Source organism: Lepidochelys kempii, chromosome 3 (assembly GCF_965140265.1).
Source record: "Lepidochelys kempii isolate rLepKem1 chromosome 3, rLepKem1.hap2, whole genome shotgun sequence".
NCBI lineage: Eukaryota > Metazoa > Chordata > Testudines > Cheloniidae > Lepidochelys > Lepidochelys kempii.
Genome location: NC_133258.1, coordinates 111,466,801 through 111,485,707, shown reverse-complemented (window position 1 = coordinate 111,485,707; position 18,907 = coordinate 111,466,801). Strand labels below are relative to the sequence as shown.

The following is an 18,907-nucleotide window of genomic DNA, read 5'->3' as shown; positions in this document are numbered from 1 at the left end:
GCACACATATAACTGAGGACAAAATCTCATCTAAAAAAATTTTATTTCTGGCCATGGTGAGTGGAAGGTAAAGAACCCAGTTTATCCCTCAGTCAAGGTAGAGTTTACCAGCTTAGGTTAAAACTTCCCCAAGGTACAAATTAATTTTATCCTTTGTTCTTGGAATATCCACTGCCACCACCAAACTCTAACTGGGTTTACTGGGAAACGTAGTTTGGACACATCTTTCCCACCAAAATCCTCCCAATCCTGGCACCCCACTTCCTGGGAAAAGTTTGGTAAAAATCCTCACCAATTTGCATAGGTGACCACAGACCCAAACCCTTGGATCTGAGAACAATGAAAAAGCATTCAGTTTTCTTACAAGAAGACTTTTAATAGAAATAGAAGTAAGTAGAAGTAAAGGAATCACCTCTGTAAAATCAGGATGGTAGATACCTTACAGGGTAATTAGATTCAAAACATAGAGAATCCCTCTAGGCAAAACCTTAGGTTACAAAAAAGACACACAGACAGAAATAGTCATTCTATTCAGCACAATTCTTTTCTCAGCCATTTAAAGAAATCATAATCTAACACGTACCTAGCTAGATTACTTACTAAAAGTTCTAAGACTCCATTCCTGGTCTATCCCCGGCAAAAGCAGCGTACGGACAGACACAGACCCTTTGTTTCTCTCCCTCCTCCCAGCTTTTGAAAGTATCTTGTCTCCTCATTGATCATTTTGGTCAGGTGCCAGCGAGGTTACCTTTAGCTTCTTAACCCTTTAGAGGTGAGAGGATTTTTCCTGTGGCCAGGAGGGATTTTAAAGGGGTTTACCCTTCCCTTTACATTTATGACATGAGTCTACTCTAAAGCATCCTCAAAACAAATACAAGTCTGCCCCACCTTTATAATCCATTAAGTTACCTATTTTTGCAGGTCCATTGAATGGTCACTAAAAATGGGTCTACTGCAAATACTGCTTGCATGGGTAGAATCTGAAATCAAAAGAATGAAGCAGTCAAGAATATAGGCAGCTATATATGCTGCAGAAAATGGAAGAATCTTCAGGATAGATTTCTAAAGGAATGGGAGGATAGAAACTAAAAGGAAAGCAATTTAGCAGCAGACACAGAGTTAGTGGATGCCACTGGATCTACAATCACCTTTGGCAGGGCACAGTTGTGGAAAAATTGCCAGTACAAGAAAAGGATTAGGTACTGTACTTTCAAGAGAGCGGTTGCTGAACTAATCTGGAATTCTTCGAAAAAATACTGTTTTGAAGAATTAGAGTATTAAAAACCTTCCCATGTTAGTGCCAAAAGTGATTACACCTTAGTTACTTAACGGGAACTCTAATTGAAAAATTCTATGTTTACTTTCATCCGTTTTATAATTGATTTCCTTGCTACAACCCAACTTCAAATTGATACTTTTCTGGTTTTATTTGTATTGAGCCAGTTTGATACACAAGTATCATGTGACAAGTGCAATACAAAGGAAGGCTTCAAAATCAAACTGTTATTTTAGTATTACACAGGCAAACCACTCTATATGAGTAAGCATGACTTTTTAAAATGACTAAATTGTATCTCTAAAACGAAACAGTTCTCAACTGCACAAGGTGAATTACTATCGGTAAACAAATTAATATATTTGAAAATATAACAAATGTTAACTACTTGAGGGGATACATACTAATGGCATTACCAAGTACATTAATCCAGTTAATGTAAAATTAATCTAAATGTAAATTAATCACAAAATCTATTACTGTATTCTCCATGATACCCAAATACAGTAACAAACAAGTACATAAAAAGCAAATTAAACATTTCTGTCCATCTATTGATTATAGATATCAGAACAATTGCTGCCTCCTTCACAAATAAGATCAGAATTTTGCAAAGCAACTGTTATTACAACTTGAAACCACTGTACTGCATTAAATACAGGTTGGATTGATACTTCTACAGCTCTGCTGTTCTCTTATTTAGTAATATATTATGACTCAATTTGTGTGTGAATTAAAAATGTTATTGAAAACTAAACACTGACAGCAACTGTGCAATCAGTTAAAAAAAAAAGTACATGACCTTCATAACTGCCTGCAGACAAAATCTGCAAAAAAGTTAACAAAAATGGAGGACTCCTGCATGGTCTTCAGTGATTTAGTGGGCACATTCATTTGTGCTTTAGTTGGCTACTATTTACATCAAGATAAAAATCTCTTCTTTTTCCTATGATGGCCACAGTCCAGCTTCTTGCCTTCAGTTGGGACAAACAGTGGCTTAGCAGTTGATCTGGCAGATTTGCAAAACTTATATCTACTCTTCACCTTATCAAGTGGCCTAAGACCAGCCCTGGCATCTATTTTTAAAGAAAACTCTATTCAGCATCATTCTTATTACTGGAAAGCCAAGTTTTGGACACTTTAATTGGCATGATCAGCTTTGCCTGACATTTCTTAAAAACCCTAAAGCAGAACTTCAGTTACACTTCATTTTCTCTGTACTAATGAAAAGAATACGTTTCAAGACCTTTACACATTAACTCCTCAACATTTAAGCTGACAGAATTCACTTGAATGAAAAACATCTGTGCTTAGAGCCTCTCTCCAATACAGTAGAAATACTAAAATTAGGAGAGTCCTATCCCTGAATTCCAGCAATGCAAAATTAAAAACACACATTTTAAAGAACTATAAGGTAGATACATTCTGACTGACTTGTATTGCAGAATCTCTGTTGGCAGAACTACTGCAGCTACCTAGCATATACTTTTTAAAAGGGAACATGTTTGAATCCAATATCAAGTAAAAAAAATTGTCTTTGGCCAAGTTTCCCCCTCTATACACCTGTTGTCCCGATCCAGTTACGGTCCCCTTTTGCCTTGTGACTTGGCCCTCCAGTCAGGTCACTTTTGGTCTCATCCCTTTCAGGTAAAATAGGATTTTCACCCAATAGTCCTAGGATCTCATACCAGGTTAATGGCCCTGATGTAGGCTCAACAGCCCTTCTAGCCCTTTGTGTCTGAGGTCTTCCAGTTAGTTTTCCAAGTGATGTTGCAGGGAAACCCAGCCCATCCCTCTACGCCGGGTTCTGACCCAGCTACCCTTGTAGCAAGTAGTTGAAGTGTCTGGTCAGACATCTTGCTTCTTCCATAGACTACTTCCTACGCTGGCCCACCTTCTTCTCAGAGGGCTCATATTCTCAGTGCGGGGGTCTACCCCAGAGCAAAACCCTTAGTCCCAGTTCTCAAGGCCACAAAGGAAAGGAAACTAATTTAACATAAATAAAGAGCAGTACCAACTTCTCTGTCCTATCATGATCCTCCAGCCATTTGTCCTATCACTCTGTGTTCATAGGTAAGGCTGCAATTTAGTCATGCAATCTGACTTCCAAAGACTCTGTGACTTTAGCCAGCACCAGATGGGAGCTGCAGGGTCCTCTGCCGCCTGCGAAGGCGGGGAGCCCCTGCAGTGCTCTGCTGCCACTCCTGGCCACCATGGGTGGCAGGCGGGAGCCTGCAGTTCCCTGCTGCTGCTCTCAGCCATCACGAGCAGCAGGGGAATCCATCACTCCCAGCTGGCAAGAGGGACCCCCGCTGCCACGGGCAGCCTGGGGGACCTGGCAGTAGGGGGAATCCCCGCTGCTTCCAGCTGCCGTGGGAGGTAGGAGGGACCCTCGCAGCTTGGAGCTGCCAGTGGAGGGGGACCCTGGAGCTCCCCCCACCACCACAGCTGCCCAGGCTACCCATTTTATCACAGGTATTTTTAGTAAAAGTCAAGGACAGGTCACGGGCGTCTGTGAATTTTTCTTTATTGCCAGGGACCTGTCCTTGACTTTTACTAAAAATATCTGACAAAAACTTAGCCTTACTCATAGGCAACCAAAGGTAGCTTGAGTCTGTGTGGTGCGCCTTTCTGGGAGCTGAAGATGAGAGGTCCATCCACCTCCCCAGGCTGCGTCCCTGATAAACTGAGCTCCTCTGCCAAGATTGGCATGCCTTGCAGGTGCGGGACTGCCTGAGCCCAAATCTGCTCTTTAACCACTTCTTGCCTTCTGTGGGATTTGACTGCCCATTGCACCCCTCCAAAACACTTGGACAATTTCAGATAGATTTAAAGTGTATTTTTCATTTCACCACCAAAGATGCGGTTTTGACTGACAAAATAGCATTATGTTAATTTGCAGTATGAGGATATTCTCAAACAGATCCTCTGGAGCGGTCAACATGTCAAACCAGATAAGTAATCACCATTTTAAAATCTTCAAGTTAAATAGAAAAAAAGGTCATTTTATGGGAAAATACATATTAAAATAAAATTAAAGATCTGGTTTAAATAAAAAATGAGGTAAATCAGGTTTCAGGATGAATCTCTATGTTTATCTCATCCTATAAACACTGTATATAGATTTACACTGCTCTTCCATGCAACAGAATTAGTGGTCCAGAAATTGGCAAGCACAAGCTGGGGAGTATCAGCATCAGTGTTACAGACATCAGCGATGGCCCTTGTGTACTCCACAGCTGAGTACTGTGCACCAGTATGGACCAGAAGTAGCCATACTCAACTTGTTGATGTCGAACTAAAACACTGCAATGCAATCACTAGAACCCTAAAGTCAACCCTAACACCTGGGATGCCGGAGGTGTTGCACATTGCTCCCTCACCCATTTGCCACGATGCTACAATCCTCCGGGAATTCCAGAGGGTCATGGAAAATGTATGTCTTCCCAACCACCAGAACCTTAACAACATCCATCGCCACCACCTGAAGTCTCATAAGCCCTTTTGGACCCACACATTTAACCTTCAATAATGCAACTTCAACCCGGATGAAGCTTGGAAAGCTGAACGGAGTTCACAAGAAATCATAAATAAATGCCTTATGAGAGACTGATTTAGAAGATCCCTGGCTTTCATCTTCCATGAAGCTCATGAGCTACCCTAAACTATATCCGCACAGACCATGGTAGACGCAGATAATTGCTGCACAAACAGAAAATTAAAGACTCTCTATTATGCGACTGTGGTCACCCAGAACAGACCATAGAATATATAGCTACTCACAAATATGAAGGAGGCATCACTGTAATACACTCTGCTACTCCAGATGCAATTATCTGGATTAACCATCTGAACGTAAAATTATAGTTGTTGCTCTACATTTACATCAGCCATATGAAGAAGAAGAAGAAATGGATGATAGTTAAAACTGAAGCTTTCTATTTCCAAGGCTCTGTTTCACATCAGGCCATTCCCACAAAGTTTTTAAAGTTGTGCACAGGGTGCAACTGCGATTGATTGTGAATCGTTTTTATGCCAGTAAATCTTTACATAACCCTCTAAAAGGGTAGGTGCTCACATTTAAATCAACAGTGAAGGTAGTGTGTGAACAAATATTTTAATTTACAAAGCAAATAAAGTAATAAGAAAAAACATTTTAATGCAAGATCATAATTAAGAGCGTGCCTGAAATAAATCAAATGACACAAATACAGGTCACCTTACACATCACTAGCTGACCTGAACATTACAACCACTGGCATAGCCTCATTATGACTGTTGATCAGTTAGCACAACTCAAGAACCTACTGTGATTCAACAAAACGAAATAACCAGGAACCATATTTAAGAAGTTGCTGCAAGACAATCTGATGGCACTGGCAAGACAATGTACTACCACGCAGACAATTCTGGTTCACAAATTCTGACTCACAGACATGAGTCTCTTGTTCTCCTAGCCAGTGGAGAGTGAATACATCAGGTCTCCTAGTGAGTGGTATCATGCTTGCATGCAGAGCACACCCTAGTGAAAGTTAAATACCAGCATTCCCCTCTCAAAAAGGAAAGCAGTGTCACCTCATGATGGGAATGGGCCAGGCACACCAACAAAAAGGGATTAAAATATGACATACATTAAAAACAAAATGTAACCTTTATTCTCACAAAAAAAAGTTACCCTAAAGGGCGGTCTGCGTCCTTCAGATGAGAATCAATTAACATAGAATTATTATGCAGGAGTGAATGAAAACTTCACCCAAGTTCTCGTATTCTACAAATATTTAGATAGCATTTATCACTGTATGGTCATTCAAGTGCTGACTACCACAGGAATAAGGATTTACTTTATAAATTTGATTATCTTCTATTTTCGGATAGACACTGTTCTGAGTAATCAGACTAACATCTTTTCTCCCATTGTGTCTGTGCTTTCTGAAGTGTGAGGTCTCATCTTAATGTCACCTCATATCTGCTTATTGGACACATTAGCAAGACCAAAACTATATCCTTCTAGAAAAAGGAGTCCATGCTGACATCAGGTTGCCAAATTTAAATGAGCCCTGTTTCTGTAGCTCTCATTCAGCAGTATATATGTCCAACTACCCCACTGCACGTGCTGCTTTTCAGGGGTCTGTGGCGTTTAGATGCTGCTTGTAATTATTAGAACTGGGAGCACTGGCTGTCTGAAAGGACAGGAAACGGGGGGGCGGGGGGAGGAGTGTTAAGGAGGCTGAGTGAGAGCTACCAAGGGCGCAGCAGCAGCTTGGTAAAGAGGTTTCCACTTTAAAAATAAAGTCCTGTTGAAGTTTGTTAGTACCTTGCCTGGTTGTTACAACAGGGTCCCACACTGTAACATACAAGTTGAACATACTTTTACTGTTCCAGGCCCTTAATTCAGAGATAAAGGAAAACATACTAACTGATGAAAATTCTACTGCTTTTCCAAAGCTAAGTGAGGACATCCTCTTCTAGGATATGCTCCACCCTCATAAACCTCCTCTGTAACCATGTTGTTTGGACTTTGAACAAATATGAATAGTAGGAAGGAGTACAAGAGGTTAAACAACAGAAGCAATAGAATAGTATGTCATGATGTCAGAACATGCTCTGCAATTACCTACCATATTTGTGAGACATATGTATTGCTCAGTGCTATCACATACTCCTCATCCAAAATTGTGTTGGCACAGAGTCGTCTCTGAATAAGAAAAGACCTTCATCAGACAATGATAAAAAAAATGGTTATTGCACCACAAAGTGGCAAATTAATTTGACTTTCTTGAATCCTCAAAACATATGTTTTAAAACATTAGAAGAAAAGACCTATATCGAAAACAAAAGTTAGTTTTACTCTGAATATATAGAGCCACTAATTCTATGAACTTACTAAGCACTTTCTATTTCCCTAGAGACAGTGGCAAAAAATTAAAGCTATTTAATATAAGACAAGCATCAGTCTGCCTCCCTGAATGGGTGAAATAAGTAGGGATCAGAACTGTATAATATCTTCACATGCACAGAGAACATAAGGCGATATTAACAATGTTCTTTTAAAATACTTTCTACGATCTGTAAGAAAGTTAGTGATTAGTCTCTCTTCAACACAAAGAATAAGTCAACACCCAAAGATGGGAGGAAACGGTTTGGTGGATATAGATATTCAGAGGAAAGTATAAGATGCCATTTCTTCCCTCTATTACACCCAGGACCATCAGTCAGAACAATGGGATCTTCATTGCAGTGGAACTCTGAAGGAGAATTATACATATAGTCAAAATGTATGTACAGAAAAAGATTCAAATCTAGAATAAGATTATTCAGGTACTACAGCATGAAGCATTCTTTTGCCAGAAGGGAGATCAAAAACTTCACATTCAGCTTATAATGCCTCGAAAACACAAGTGTACGTCTTTTTTGCCCATGTTGTAGATGTGACCATTGCAGAGGGGTCTTAAATCAACCAAAATAAGTTTTCTGTGCCTCAAATATGTAAAAGTTTAGCCATTCACTTACTGGTGATTCAATAGTTTTCTTCTCTTTCACTGCCAGAAAGAAGAGGACAAGAGAAGAGTCTGGCATTTTGAAGAACTTGGACCTTTCAATGTATATTATTTTGACCATATGATGAGCAGCCAGATCACCAATTGTTTACTTTTTGTGAATTGTGTATATACATGAGGAAGAAATGTCTCCTGTGGTTAATAAAAGAACCTACTCAGATGGAGTCCTAAACACAGTTTTGTCTGTGCAGAAGACGCAATGCTGTAATTCCACTGACAGGCCCCTACTTCTGAAGATCTTCTAGAGTAAATAATCGCAGCCAGGAAGAGTACCTTGAGTGTTAGAGAGACCGAACTCCAAGATGCAACTGAAGGCTTTTAGGCCTGTAGAATAATAATTTTTATTTATGGAGTACCTTTCTTGAGAGACTCTCCAAGGATTTTACACAGCTGGGAAAACTAAAGCATAGAAAATTGCTTCATGGAGTTCATGGAGCAAATAAGCAACCGTGGAACATGGAATCTAGGTCTCCTCACAATCTCCTGCTTTAACCACTAATTTTACCTTGCCTCCCTTAAAAGAGCCAGATCAAGTTTTCAACCGGTTGGACTCCCTGAATCTTTTATGCTGTAGCTTTTAATGATCTTTAAAATGCATGAACAAAACCAAAAAAGGAGCAGGTTTATTAACTAAGACACTGGCATATACAAGGCCTTCAACAATTCCATTATTGAATTAGACACCAAAAGAAAGGTCATCTTGAAGACGAGTATTGAGAAAGCCTAGCAGCTATAGCTTTATTTTTTGGAAATGTATTATCAGATACACTTTAGACAAATCTGAGTATACGATATCTGTAGAGTGATTTCTGAACAAAAGGAGATGTGAAATGACTGAGAAAGAATTTTTTTCCCCCTAATAGTTTCCTTGCAGCATCTAGGATACTAAAAAAGTTTGTCTAAATTCTTAAGTATTTCTTAGCACGTCCTTCCATCCAGGGAAGGGAAGGAATCGAATCTACTGAGTTATCAAGTGCAAGAACTAGGGTCTCATCTGTGAGCATGGCGTACTATTAAAGATCTTTCACAATCTTTCATGAAATTCTGGAAGAGAGAGACTGCATAGAGAAGTTCCTGTACTCAGGACTAAGACAAGGCAACAAGAACCATGGTATCTTCTGCCTCCATCTACTAAAAAGTCACGTGATTTTGTTTGAAAGGTCTAGAGTGAGGTCACCACATTTTTCTATCCATAGCTCTGTTTCTGAAGCTACAACAAGATCGAAAAGCAGTTGCTGCTCAAGGAAGGAACAAGCTGGCCATGGAATAGCAAAGCCTTGCGTGAATAAGCCACCCACCTAAGCAAGGTAAGTTACACTGACCTAAGCAACGGTGTGGACACTGATATACTGGTGGGGAAACTTCTCCCACCAACAGAGCTATTTCCTCCCATGGAGGCCGTCTTATTATGCCAGCAGGAGAGCTCTCTCCCGTCAGCCTAGAGCATTTTCACCAGACATGTTACAGTGGCACAGCCCTAAAAAAGCGGGTTTTTTTGTTTTTTGTTTTTGTTTTTTTTTAATACTATCATGTGTGCTAAATCCTGATATTTAAACAGTCATTTAATGTACTAAAAACATACCTTTTATTCCAGGTGCAGACATGGCCATAATGGACAGGAATTAAATGGCAAAGCTGTAGGGAAGGTGTCACACTCCAGCCCACACTATGCATAGCTCTAACCAGTACTGATTTTAAAACCTGAAGCAGTTCAAAACTACTCACTAGAACAATTTTTAAATGGTTTAAACTACTCAATGTAGACGTCCAAAAAGCATTAAAATAGTTGAATAATATTCATTACTAGGTAGTCCCATGATTTGTAAAACATTTTGGACCCATTCAGTTTCATGAGTTAAATCATGTTACCTTTTAAAATTTAAAGTGCCTTAGAACCCTGTTTAAAACTGCATCACGTAAAAATTTTAATAGAAGCAACATTGAGGCCCTCTCATGAAAAGGAATTTCCCATATAAATTGGTGGAGAAATGCCTAAAAACCTACTCATCATACCTCGTATTGGATTTAACTTGAGATTAGACTGATTTGATTCTTTAAATATGAGCTACAGCAGTCATTACAAATCTAGAGTTAGAAATATGCAACGAGTAACAAAACACTAGAAGGATTTCATAACCTAAAAATTTACTATTTACTAGTCAGAGGCCAATACAAAAAACAAGGGGAAATCCCACCAATTAGATTCAGGACAATGGGGGTGGGGAGACTTCTCATCTAGCTGAAAGACACCCTACCTCAATCTAAATGGTACCAGAGTGTGTGGAGGCAGAAAGATGGGTCTGTTTCTCAATACAGTTCCTTAGACTCCATTTTCGGGTCCTATTCCCCTGTGAGTAGCTCTGGGCCATGTTGCTGTTCAGAGTATTCATTAAATCATCAACAGTGAAAGCTATTCTTGTCAATTTCATTGCCCTCTGCAAGGTTCTGGCTAATAGCAGCGAAAACTAATAAAAGTCAATTTCCCTCTCTTTTAGAAGGCTATTAGCAGCAAAGTCATGCCTATACACTCAGGAAGACAAACATTGTTTTATATTTGGAATGCTTCCCCTCTCTAACAAACAAACAAAAACAAGAAGTGAAGGTTTAAATTCTGCAGAGACTGATGGTTTATCCTCCATTCCAAGTCAGACAACATTTAAGTGCCTTTAGCAAGTGTATTTTTCAAACATTAGCCAAAGATTTACCAGTTATATGTTTCAGATAAGAACCACATTTTGAAATATTTTTCTCCGTTTCACTAGTTTGGTACAACTGTTTCAACTTTTCCATTAAAATATCAGAAGAGTAAAACAAAACATTTGTGTTTACACTGCTGCTCAAGCTAAACTTCCTTGTCCTCCAAGAATGCTTACTCTTGCCTACTAAAAAGCAAGCACACTCATAAGATACTATTACACTGATATTAGGCAATTAATTCCCTTCTTCATTTAACCACTTTTACAGGTCACCCTCACTATCATCCTCCTTCATTGTAACACTCATAATACTTAACTAGGGATGCCATGTATGGCTATTTATTTACAGGAAACAAATAGCAACTTAATTGTAAGATATATCTTCGATATATGTAAATAGTATTTATTTAGTTAAGAATAGTTTTAATAAAATATCAAGATTATTCTTATAATATGATGCTACCATGAACAATTATAATAAAATACATCACGTTTGTATGTTTTTACACGTCTAACCTCCGTTTATATCTAAAATTCTCTCCTCTCTGAATCTCTCATATAACAATTAACTTTTTGTAAATATAAAACTTAAATCATCGAAAAGAGAGCTTAAAAGGACTGAAAAATCCATTAATATTGTATTTCATTTTTAGTTGAAGGAGGTGGAGTTATCATCATGTTACTCTAACTCCCAGAATACTACAAGCAGTCGCAAGGAGTACCAAAAGTAGCAACAACAACAACAAAAAAGATGAGATTTACCGGCAGTGTATAAAGGGATTAACTTATTTTTTCTAGAAAGATATATTTGAAGCTTCTAGAAATGTCAAAGCTTCAGTAGATTTCAGGATAATAGCAAATTCTATTGACTACATTCCCCTATTAAGTGATGTTCAGGAAATTCCAACGTTTTTTGGAAAGACATTTAGGCCCCTTCTCAACCAAATAAATGCACCTAAATTTTTATTTAGTTAGTACAATGTATGCACTGTTAAACATAGAACACCACAGTTATTGTTGATTTATGCTACAAATTCCATATGCTAATTTGAGTAACTTGTTCATTTCAGTGATGATGATGTAACTGTTAGAAGATCAAATGGTGCTGCTAAAACAATCTTTTGGTGGCTAAAAAGCCAACGGCAAACAATTACAGCGTTAGAAAGCAGCTCCCCAAAAGAAAATCCACAAACTTTTAACACATCCTAGCCCAGGCCTCTATTCTGATTTGTGATTAACTGCTGTAAAAATGCCAAAGCAACAGAGACTTCACAGACACATATACCAACCCAAGATACTGGAAACTGAGGAGCCATACATCACAGCACTGGCACATCCTCAAACGATTTGTGCACACCTTTGCGCACACAAAGAGAGAACCCAACAACAGCAACCAAGGCTTTTCATAGAACATCAGGGTTGGAAGGCACCTCAGGAAGTCATCTCGTCCAACCCCCTGCTCAAAGCAGGACCAATCCCCAATTTTTGCCCCAGATCCCCAAATGGCCCCCTCACAACCTTGGGTTTAGCAGGCCAATGCTCAAATCACTGAACTATCCCTCCCCCCTTTTCCCTCTCCTTCAAATGCAAACGCATACCTGGTTTCCAGAGTGCTTCCTCACACTAGCTCCAGCAAAGCAGAAGAATAAGCCAGGACTGGACTCCAATCAGCAGCACAGTGATTTTCTTTTTATAACAGAATGAAAGGATACAGCCTTAAAGCTCCAGTTTGAGTCCCAATTGCCAGTATCTTCTGAACAGGATCAAATGCCAAGGCCGAAGGCTGATAGGGGAAACCATGGCGTACGGTCTAACAAGTCAGAGCAGTGAAGTAACGGTGGGTCAAGCAGCAGACCAAAAATAAATAAAATCAAGAGTGTATTAGGAGGCGGAATTCAGTTTTAACTACACTTCAGTAAGGAAACAAGCATTTAGGAAAAAATATTTGATGCAAAACAGCACTTTAGCCTGAATTCATTACAGAAAATTTCTGGTAAAGAATCTATTCGCTTATCCTTGAACATGAAATAAAAGATGGTTACCGAAACCTGGATTTGATTTTTACCTCTTTTCTTTAAAAAAAAAAAAAAAAAAAAAAGCCACCAACTACTTCCATTTCATTTTGACCCTTCCCCTATTCTCTGGCTTCTTGTTTATAGTGGTATACAAAAGTCATTTGACAATTAAAATATGAAACGTTTCCTGGGAAGCTTGACAACGCAGACAGCACTGTAAATTAAACTATTACAAATCATTAGAACTGCTCTTCAGAGAGCCATCCCCATTTCTCAAGCAGGACACAGTGCATTCTCTCTCCAGGATAGTGTTTTAAAAGAAATCACACATCCCCCACAAAACCAATACTTAATATTAAGCTATTGGAATGGCTACCCATTTTGACTAGCCAGGATTTTAATTACTGCTTGTGCAGTTATCAAATTAACTGTACTGTAGGACAATAATAATTGATTCAAATTAATGAATTGTGCTGTTTTACTACATGACTCACTTTCACACAAAAATATTAATATAATGATCTAACCTTGATCACAGCTATGCAAATGAAAAAAAAAAGACATACAAATGCTAGCTTTTCTATTTTAAAGAAATCTTATATTAAAATTACAAATATAAATATACAGATGCCAGTGTGGTGATTTAGGACTTCAGAAATGCACGCTCACACAGGTTTTACTTTAATGAGGTTAAATAGGTTATGTTAAACAGCCATGCCTCTCAACTTTCAATAATTTTGCAAGTGATAAGGTATTACAGTGCAACTGTAAACAAGGCCATTTAACTCAACACTGCTTTTTCCTTTCCAGATCCCTTGCCTCTTTTAAATTGCTGGTAAAAATGCATGGAACACTAGATAAAATGTAAAGCAATATACACAAACAAGCCCAACCAAATAACAAGTAGGCCCTGGGTGTTGTAAAGATAAAGATGGGCATTAATATTCAAATTAGTTTGTATTCCTCTTGGTGCAGCTGCTGGATTAATTTGCTGCATCATCCTTTTATAAATGTATAGACCTCAACTGCAATAATTATACTAGCAATAAACAATATTAACTTCTCTCCCATCTCACATTGTGAATATCAGCAGTGTCTACTTGATAACAAGATCCAACAAATTCGGCACAAACGTCTACAGCCCGTTTTAGGTGCAAAAGGATAAATGCACTTCCAAATGTGAAGGGTTAGGTTCCCCATACTTCCAGTCCATCAGCCAAACGCAAAGCAAACAGATTTCCATTATAACCAGGTACCATTACTCTCCTCCCTACTTTCCACTTTCCCCCTCCCCAGCTTGTTCTGAACAGACACAATATTATGTGCATGAAATAGCCTAGAGTCAAGAGAATCAATCCAGAAATTGTCAAGGGAAGGAAAAGATGATGATTCCCATAAAAGAATCGAATAAACCCTTTACAACTCCCCCAGCATTCTCTCCCCATCCCTAAAGAGTGGAGAGGTTCAGATAATTGTAGGTATTGAAAACCGAAGAGCCCAAAGCCTGCAGAGCCCATCATGGCTACATTATGTCCCTCAGGGCTGCGAGCGGGGCTCCTGGCTGCAGCCTTCACCTTGCAGAGCTGGAAGTGCTCGGACTGGAGCGTCTCCGGGATGTCGCTCTCCCGGTTCCCGGACTGCTGTTGCTGCGAGGAGGAGGACGCCGAGGAGGAGGACGAGACCGCTGTCAGGCCGTCCAGCACCTTCCTGATGTTAAATTTCCTCATGGTCTCGGCGGCGGCGCTCCCTAGTCTTCTGCCCGCCGCCGCCTCCCCCTTTTCCGGGCGCTCCCTGCCGCCTCAGCCCGCCGCGCACCAGGAGGGAAGCGGAGAGCCCTGCAGCGCAGGCGGCGCTAGGCGAGTGGCGGAGTCCAAGCGGTTCCCCTCATTCACGGGAGCAGGGACCCAAAAGCAGGGCGGCGGGCGGACCCGGGCAGGCGGCGAGCCCCTGAGCCGGCAGGGGAGGAGAGATCCTAATGCAGGGGGAAGCCTAGGGCGCGGGGTGGAACACAGCCTGGGAGACGGGGCACCCCAAGTGACCCCTAGGCGGTAAATCTGCTCCCCACGCCGCCTCCTCTCGAGGCCTCAGACGACACTCCTCCCCCCCCGACCCGGTCCCCCTTCCTGCAACCGCCGAGGCCCCAGACGCGCACACAGCCTTGGCCCCACTCCGGGCCCTTCCCGTTGCCGAGGCCCCCGGCCTCCGCCTGAGGCTGCCTCTCGGTGCAGCGGCGACGTGACAGCGACGGCCTCGGCCCCTCTCGCCCACCCCGCCTCACATAGCGGTAGCGGTGGCCGCGCTGCTAGCCCTCCACGTGCCCCGGCCGGCCGCCGCAGTCCCTGCCTTTCACGCTCGCCCTTCCCTCGGCTCAGCAGCCTCCGCGCGTCAATTTCAGTGCGGCGCGTGCCTTAGCAGAGCGCCTCTCGCTGCCGCTGCCGCCGGCTGCCGGCCCGCCCCCCGACCACCATCCCCCTGCTCCAGCCGCCGCCGCCGCCGCCGCCCTGTCTAGCCCTCTCGCCCCACAACGCGGAAGCGCAGCGCCCTCAGGAGCAGCTGCTGCCACTGCCGCTGGCTGCCGCCGCTGCCTCCTCACCCACCCAGCGGCGGCTCTGTAGAGCATGCGCGCAAAGGGCGCCAGCACCCGGATGTCGGAGTCCCTGTCCCTGCTCCTGCTCCGGAGGGAAGCTTGACGGGCCGGGGAGGCCACCCCAGGAAGGGGTGCACGGTGGGATGGCGAAAGGCACTCTGTGAGCAGAGGCAGAGCCTCCCCCAGAGGTCGTGGGTGCCTGCTTTGAGTCCTCTGTGCAAACCACAACGACCTTCTGCCACTCTGATGTGGCACCGGGGATCAGATGGCAGGTGTCGAGAGGCTGTGGTTCCTTCTCTCTGCGTCTGTGTGGTATCAGTAATTCAGCCATACCCACAAGTACCGGGGTAAGGCACCCATGCTTTAACCATACCCAGTTATGGTCATGGGTGGATACCAGCTGTGGTGAAGCTGCTCACCATCTCTTCATAGGTTTCAGAGTAACAGCCCTGTTAGTCTGTATTCGCAAAAAGAAAAGGAGTACTTGTGGCACCTTAGAGACTAACCAATTTATTAGAGCATAAGCTTTCCTGAGCTACAGCTCACTTCCTCAGATGCATATGTGGAAACTGCAGCAGGCTTTATATATACACAGAGAATATGAAACAATACCTCCTCCCACCCCACTGTCCTGCTGGTAATAGCTTATCTAAAGTGGTCATCAGGTGGGCCATTTCCAGCACAAATCCAGGTTTTCTCACCCTCCACCCCCCCACACAAATTCACTCTCCTGCTGGTGATAGCCCATCCAAAGTGACAACTCTTTACACAATGTGCATGACAATCAAGTTCATCATAATTAACCCATCCACCTGGGGAGGTGGACTAGACCCCCTGATGCTACAGATCTAAAAACACTGACCACCGCTACTTGGTCTCAAGAAGGAATTACGGTAACAGTGAACTTCCTTGTGTTCTTAGGAAGCGGCAATCAGCCAATAGCAACATGATCAGAGATCAGTGGCAAAATTTTACTGTTCAAATCACTGAGAACAGGATTGGTCTCAGAACTATTTACAGAATATAGTACTAGTTAATATTTTTGCCTAATTACATATATTTTCATAACACTGCAGATGCTTCATTGGTTTCAAGGAAATGTAATGTAATCTAGAGCATAATGGAAGCTAGTTACAACCTTAACTATGGAGGAGCTACTGTTTCTCTAGAACAACTAAAGCAACTTAAATTACCATAATAAAGAAAGTATTGATAAGGGCTGTCCATCTTCAGTCTACAAAGCATAAACTGATTGATAAGGTTAGGAAGACATTTCCTTTCATGGGTGCTATTACACAACTGAACAATTTAGATGGGTGGAGCAGAGTTACACCTTTCTGTAAAATATCAGACACTGGCTATTGTTGAATACAGAATATCAAGGTAGACTCCATTTCTCTGCTGCAGTATGACAGTTCTTATCTCTCTCACTAGTGGGTCAAATACCCAACAATGAAGGGTAATGTCATTATCCTCGCCTCAAACATTAATTCCTTTATTTTTAAAGAAGTTTAAGAAAATCTTCTGAAATGCAAATCATCCCCTCTTCAGTTGGTGAATAAAGAGGGAGAATCTATTATAATCATGACTTATGAGGAAAATAATTCCAGGTTATAATTGCATGCAATCCTGGTATTGTTAGCCAGTGGCATTACCTATCTGTAACAAGAATACTTTAAGAATAGCATTAGACCAACACACAGCATTTACATAATATCTCTACATTATACATAGAATAGAGGTTTATTGGGGAAAGGCACAATACATTTAAATGCACAGATTATATATATATATATATATATATATATATATATATATATATATATATATATATATATATATATATATATATAAGGATTCCTCTTAGTCAATCTGAATGTGGCATAGCAGTGGTGGTGCAGGTGTTGTATAACTTGGAAAGATTATCTCATGGATTCTCCATGGCATCTCTGAGGTAACAGAAATGAAACTTCTATTCATTTTTCCCCTGGGATTATTAACTCAGTAAGTCAATTTGGAGCTGTATGCCAAGCAGGTCTATGTTGCATGAGTAGTTGGGAAAAGCTAAGATAGTTCACATAGTTTTAGAAAATGTTTCTAAAACTGTTTAGAAAATGTTTAGAAAATGACTGAAACAGTCGCTTTCTTACATTACCTGTGAGAAGAGACGGGTGAACATTGGAGTTCCTCAAATCATCCTCAAAGAAGTGCTCTGAGTTGACCCAAAAGATGGCATGAGTCTGTTGGAAATATTTAATAAAAATAGGCTTAGATAAGGGTGAGGGTACATTTTTATGAAAAAAATAATGTTTTGTTGTTGTTTTGTTCCTGTTTATAAAACAAATTGTGTTCCTTTTCTAAAATATGTAGGTAGTTCCAACTCCTGTTTTGTTATCCATTGCTCTTATACATTGTTAGTCCATTTTTCTTGAGTTTTAGTTTGATTTCCTCCATCTTCTGACAATTGTTTATACTATAAACAATAAACTGGGAAAATAATGCAACTTGATTGCTCTTCTTGTATGGTTATGTGTATAGGGCTCAATATTGCAAAGACTTAGGCTTATAAGTAATTTTACTTTAGGGAATGTTCACATTGCCAGCCCTAAGCCTGCAAATACTTAACCATGACCTTAACTTTACTACTGTGAGCAGTTCCTTTGAAGTTAATAGGACTATTCACGTGTTATGCTCTGATGCACCCCAAAATAGCAATCTAAAAACACAAAAAAAATGAAGCAGGACACACAGGTGGGTTGTCGATCAAAACCTGTAATAATCATGAACTGGTGAAGTCAGCAACAATCTGAACAAAACATGATCACAGTCCAAACAGCAGGTAGGTAGCAACAAAACAGGAATGGGAACAAGAAGTAGGAAACAGAAAGGCAACACACACACCAGTCATCACATCACAGTAGTAAAGTTAAGTATGTGCTTAAGTGTTTGATGATTTGAGGCCTGTATAACCATTTTTTCCCTACTATAGTCACCATCATTTCCTGACCCTCTCTACTGTGTGCCCTCCAGTTAAGTACTAGTGTCTTTAAGTATATGGTAAAGTCTTTGGAGCAGAGACTGTTTTGCTGTATTTTTAATACAATACCCAGCACAGGAGGACCCTGATTCTGACTGGTGTCTCTCATAGCTACTGTAATACAAATAATAAATTATAATAATATATGCCGTTGCTGCTATTTTGTGTAGTACTGCAGTTTTCCCCCTCTGCCTCTCCGACTGATGCCATTCACCAACTTGACCCTTCCTGCTACTTTAACATCTGCTCCCATTGAAGTCAATGGCAAAACTCCCATTGACTTCCATGGGAGCAAGAGTAGGTTTTTCATTTTATAGTGCAGCAAACATCCTCCTTATCTCTTCTCTCAGGCTTTAGTTGCAGTATTTCAAAGCTTCCTCCTCCCTTCTCCTCTTACCCAATAACCACATCCTCTCTTTGCAAACTAAACTGACTCTGCCCAACCTCCTCCTTGTGCCCGACTCAGACCTTTCTGGCCTGATGTCTTAACTCTCTTTCCAATGTTTGACACTCCAGTCCCAGTCAGGGACAGCATTTGCTATGGGGTAAGGGGGCAGTTACCTCACTCCTTGACTTTGGTTTGTCCCCTCTCCAGATTTTTCATAGCTCTATATGCTCCATTGTGTCTTCCACTCCTCTTCACCCAATTCTGCAGGATATAATGTAATCACATATAATGCTCCATATGCTGACACACCTTTGACCACCCCACTCCACTCTGAATTATTCTGAAATGATG

At 41.0% G+C, this 18,907-nt stretch overlaps 1 protein-coding gene across 10 annotated transcripts in view; it reads right to left on the bottom strand.

Moving 5' to 3' along the window:
* The window catches only part of STXBP5 (syntaxin binding protein 5), a 184,305-nt gene extending 169,291 nt beyond the window's left edge, over positions 1 to 15,014 (bottom strand). For 6 of the 10 annotated variants that reach the window (XM_073337573.1, XM_073337574.1, XM_073337570.1 and 3 more), the window contains exons 1-2: positions 14,119 to 15,012; positions 12,242 to 12,339 (exon numbers count right to left, since the gene is read on the bottom strand). In XM_073337573.1, the coding sequence (XP_073193674.1) occupies positions 12,242 to 12,339; positions 14,119 to 14,271 (251 nt within the window). In that variant the 5' untranslated portion in view covers positions 14,272 to 15,012. Of the gene's footprint in view, positions 1 to 12,241; positions 12,340 to 14,118 lie in introns of all 10 variants that reach the window. The other 4 variants (XM_073337566.1, XM_073337569.1, XM_073337567.1 and 1 more) reach the window with 2 other exon arrangements.
* Between the last annotated feature and the right edge of the window lie 3,893 nt (positions 15,015 to 18,907).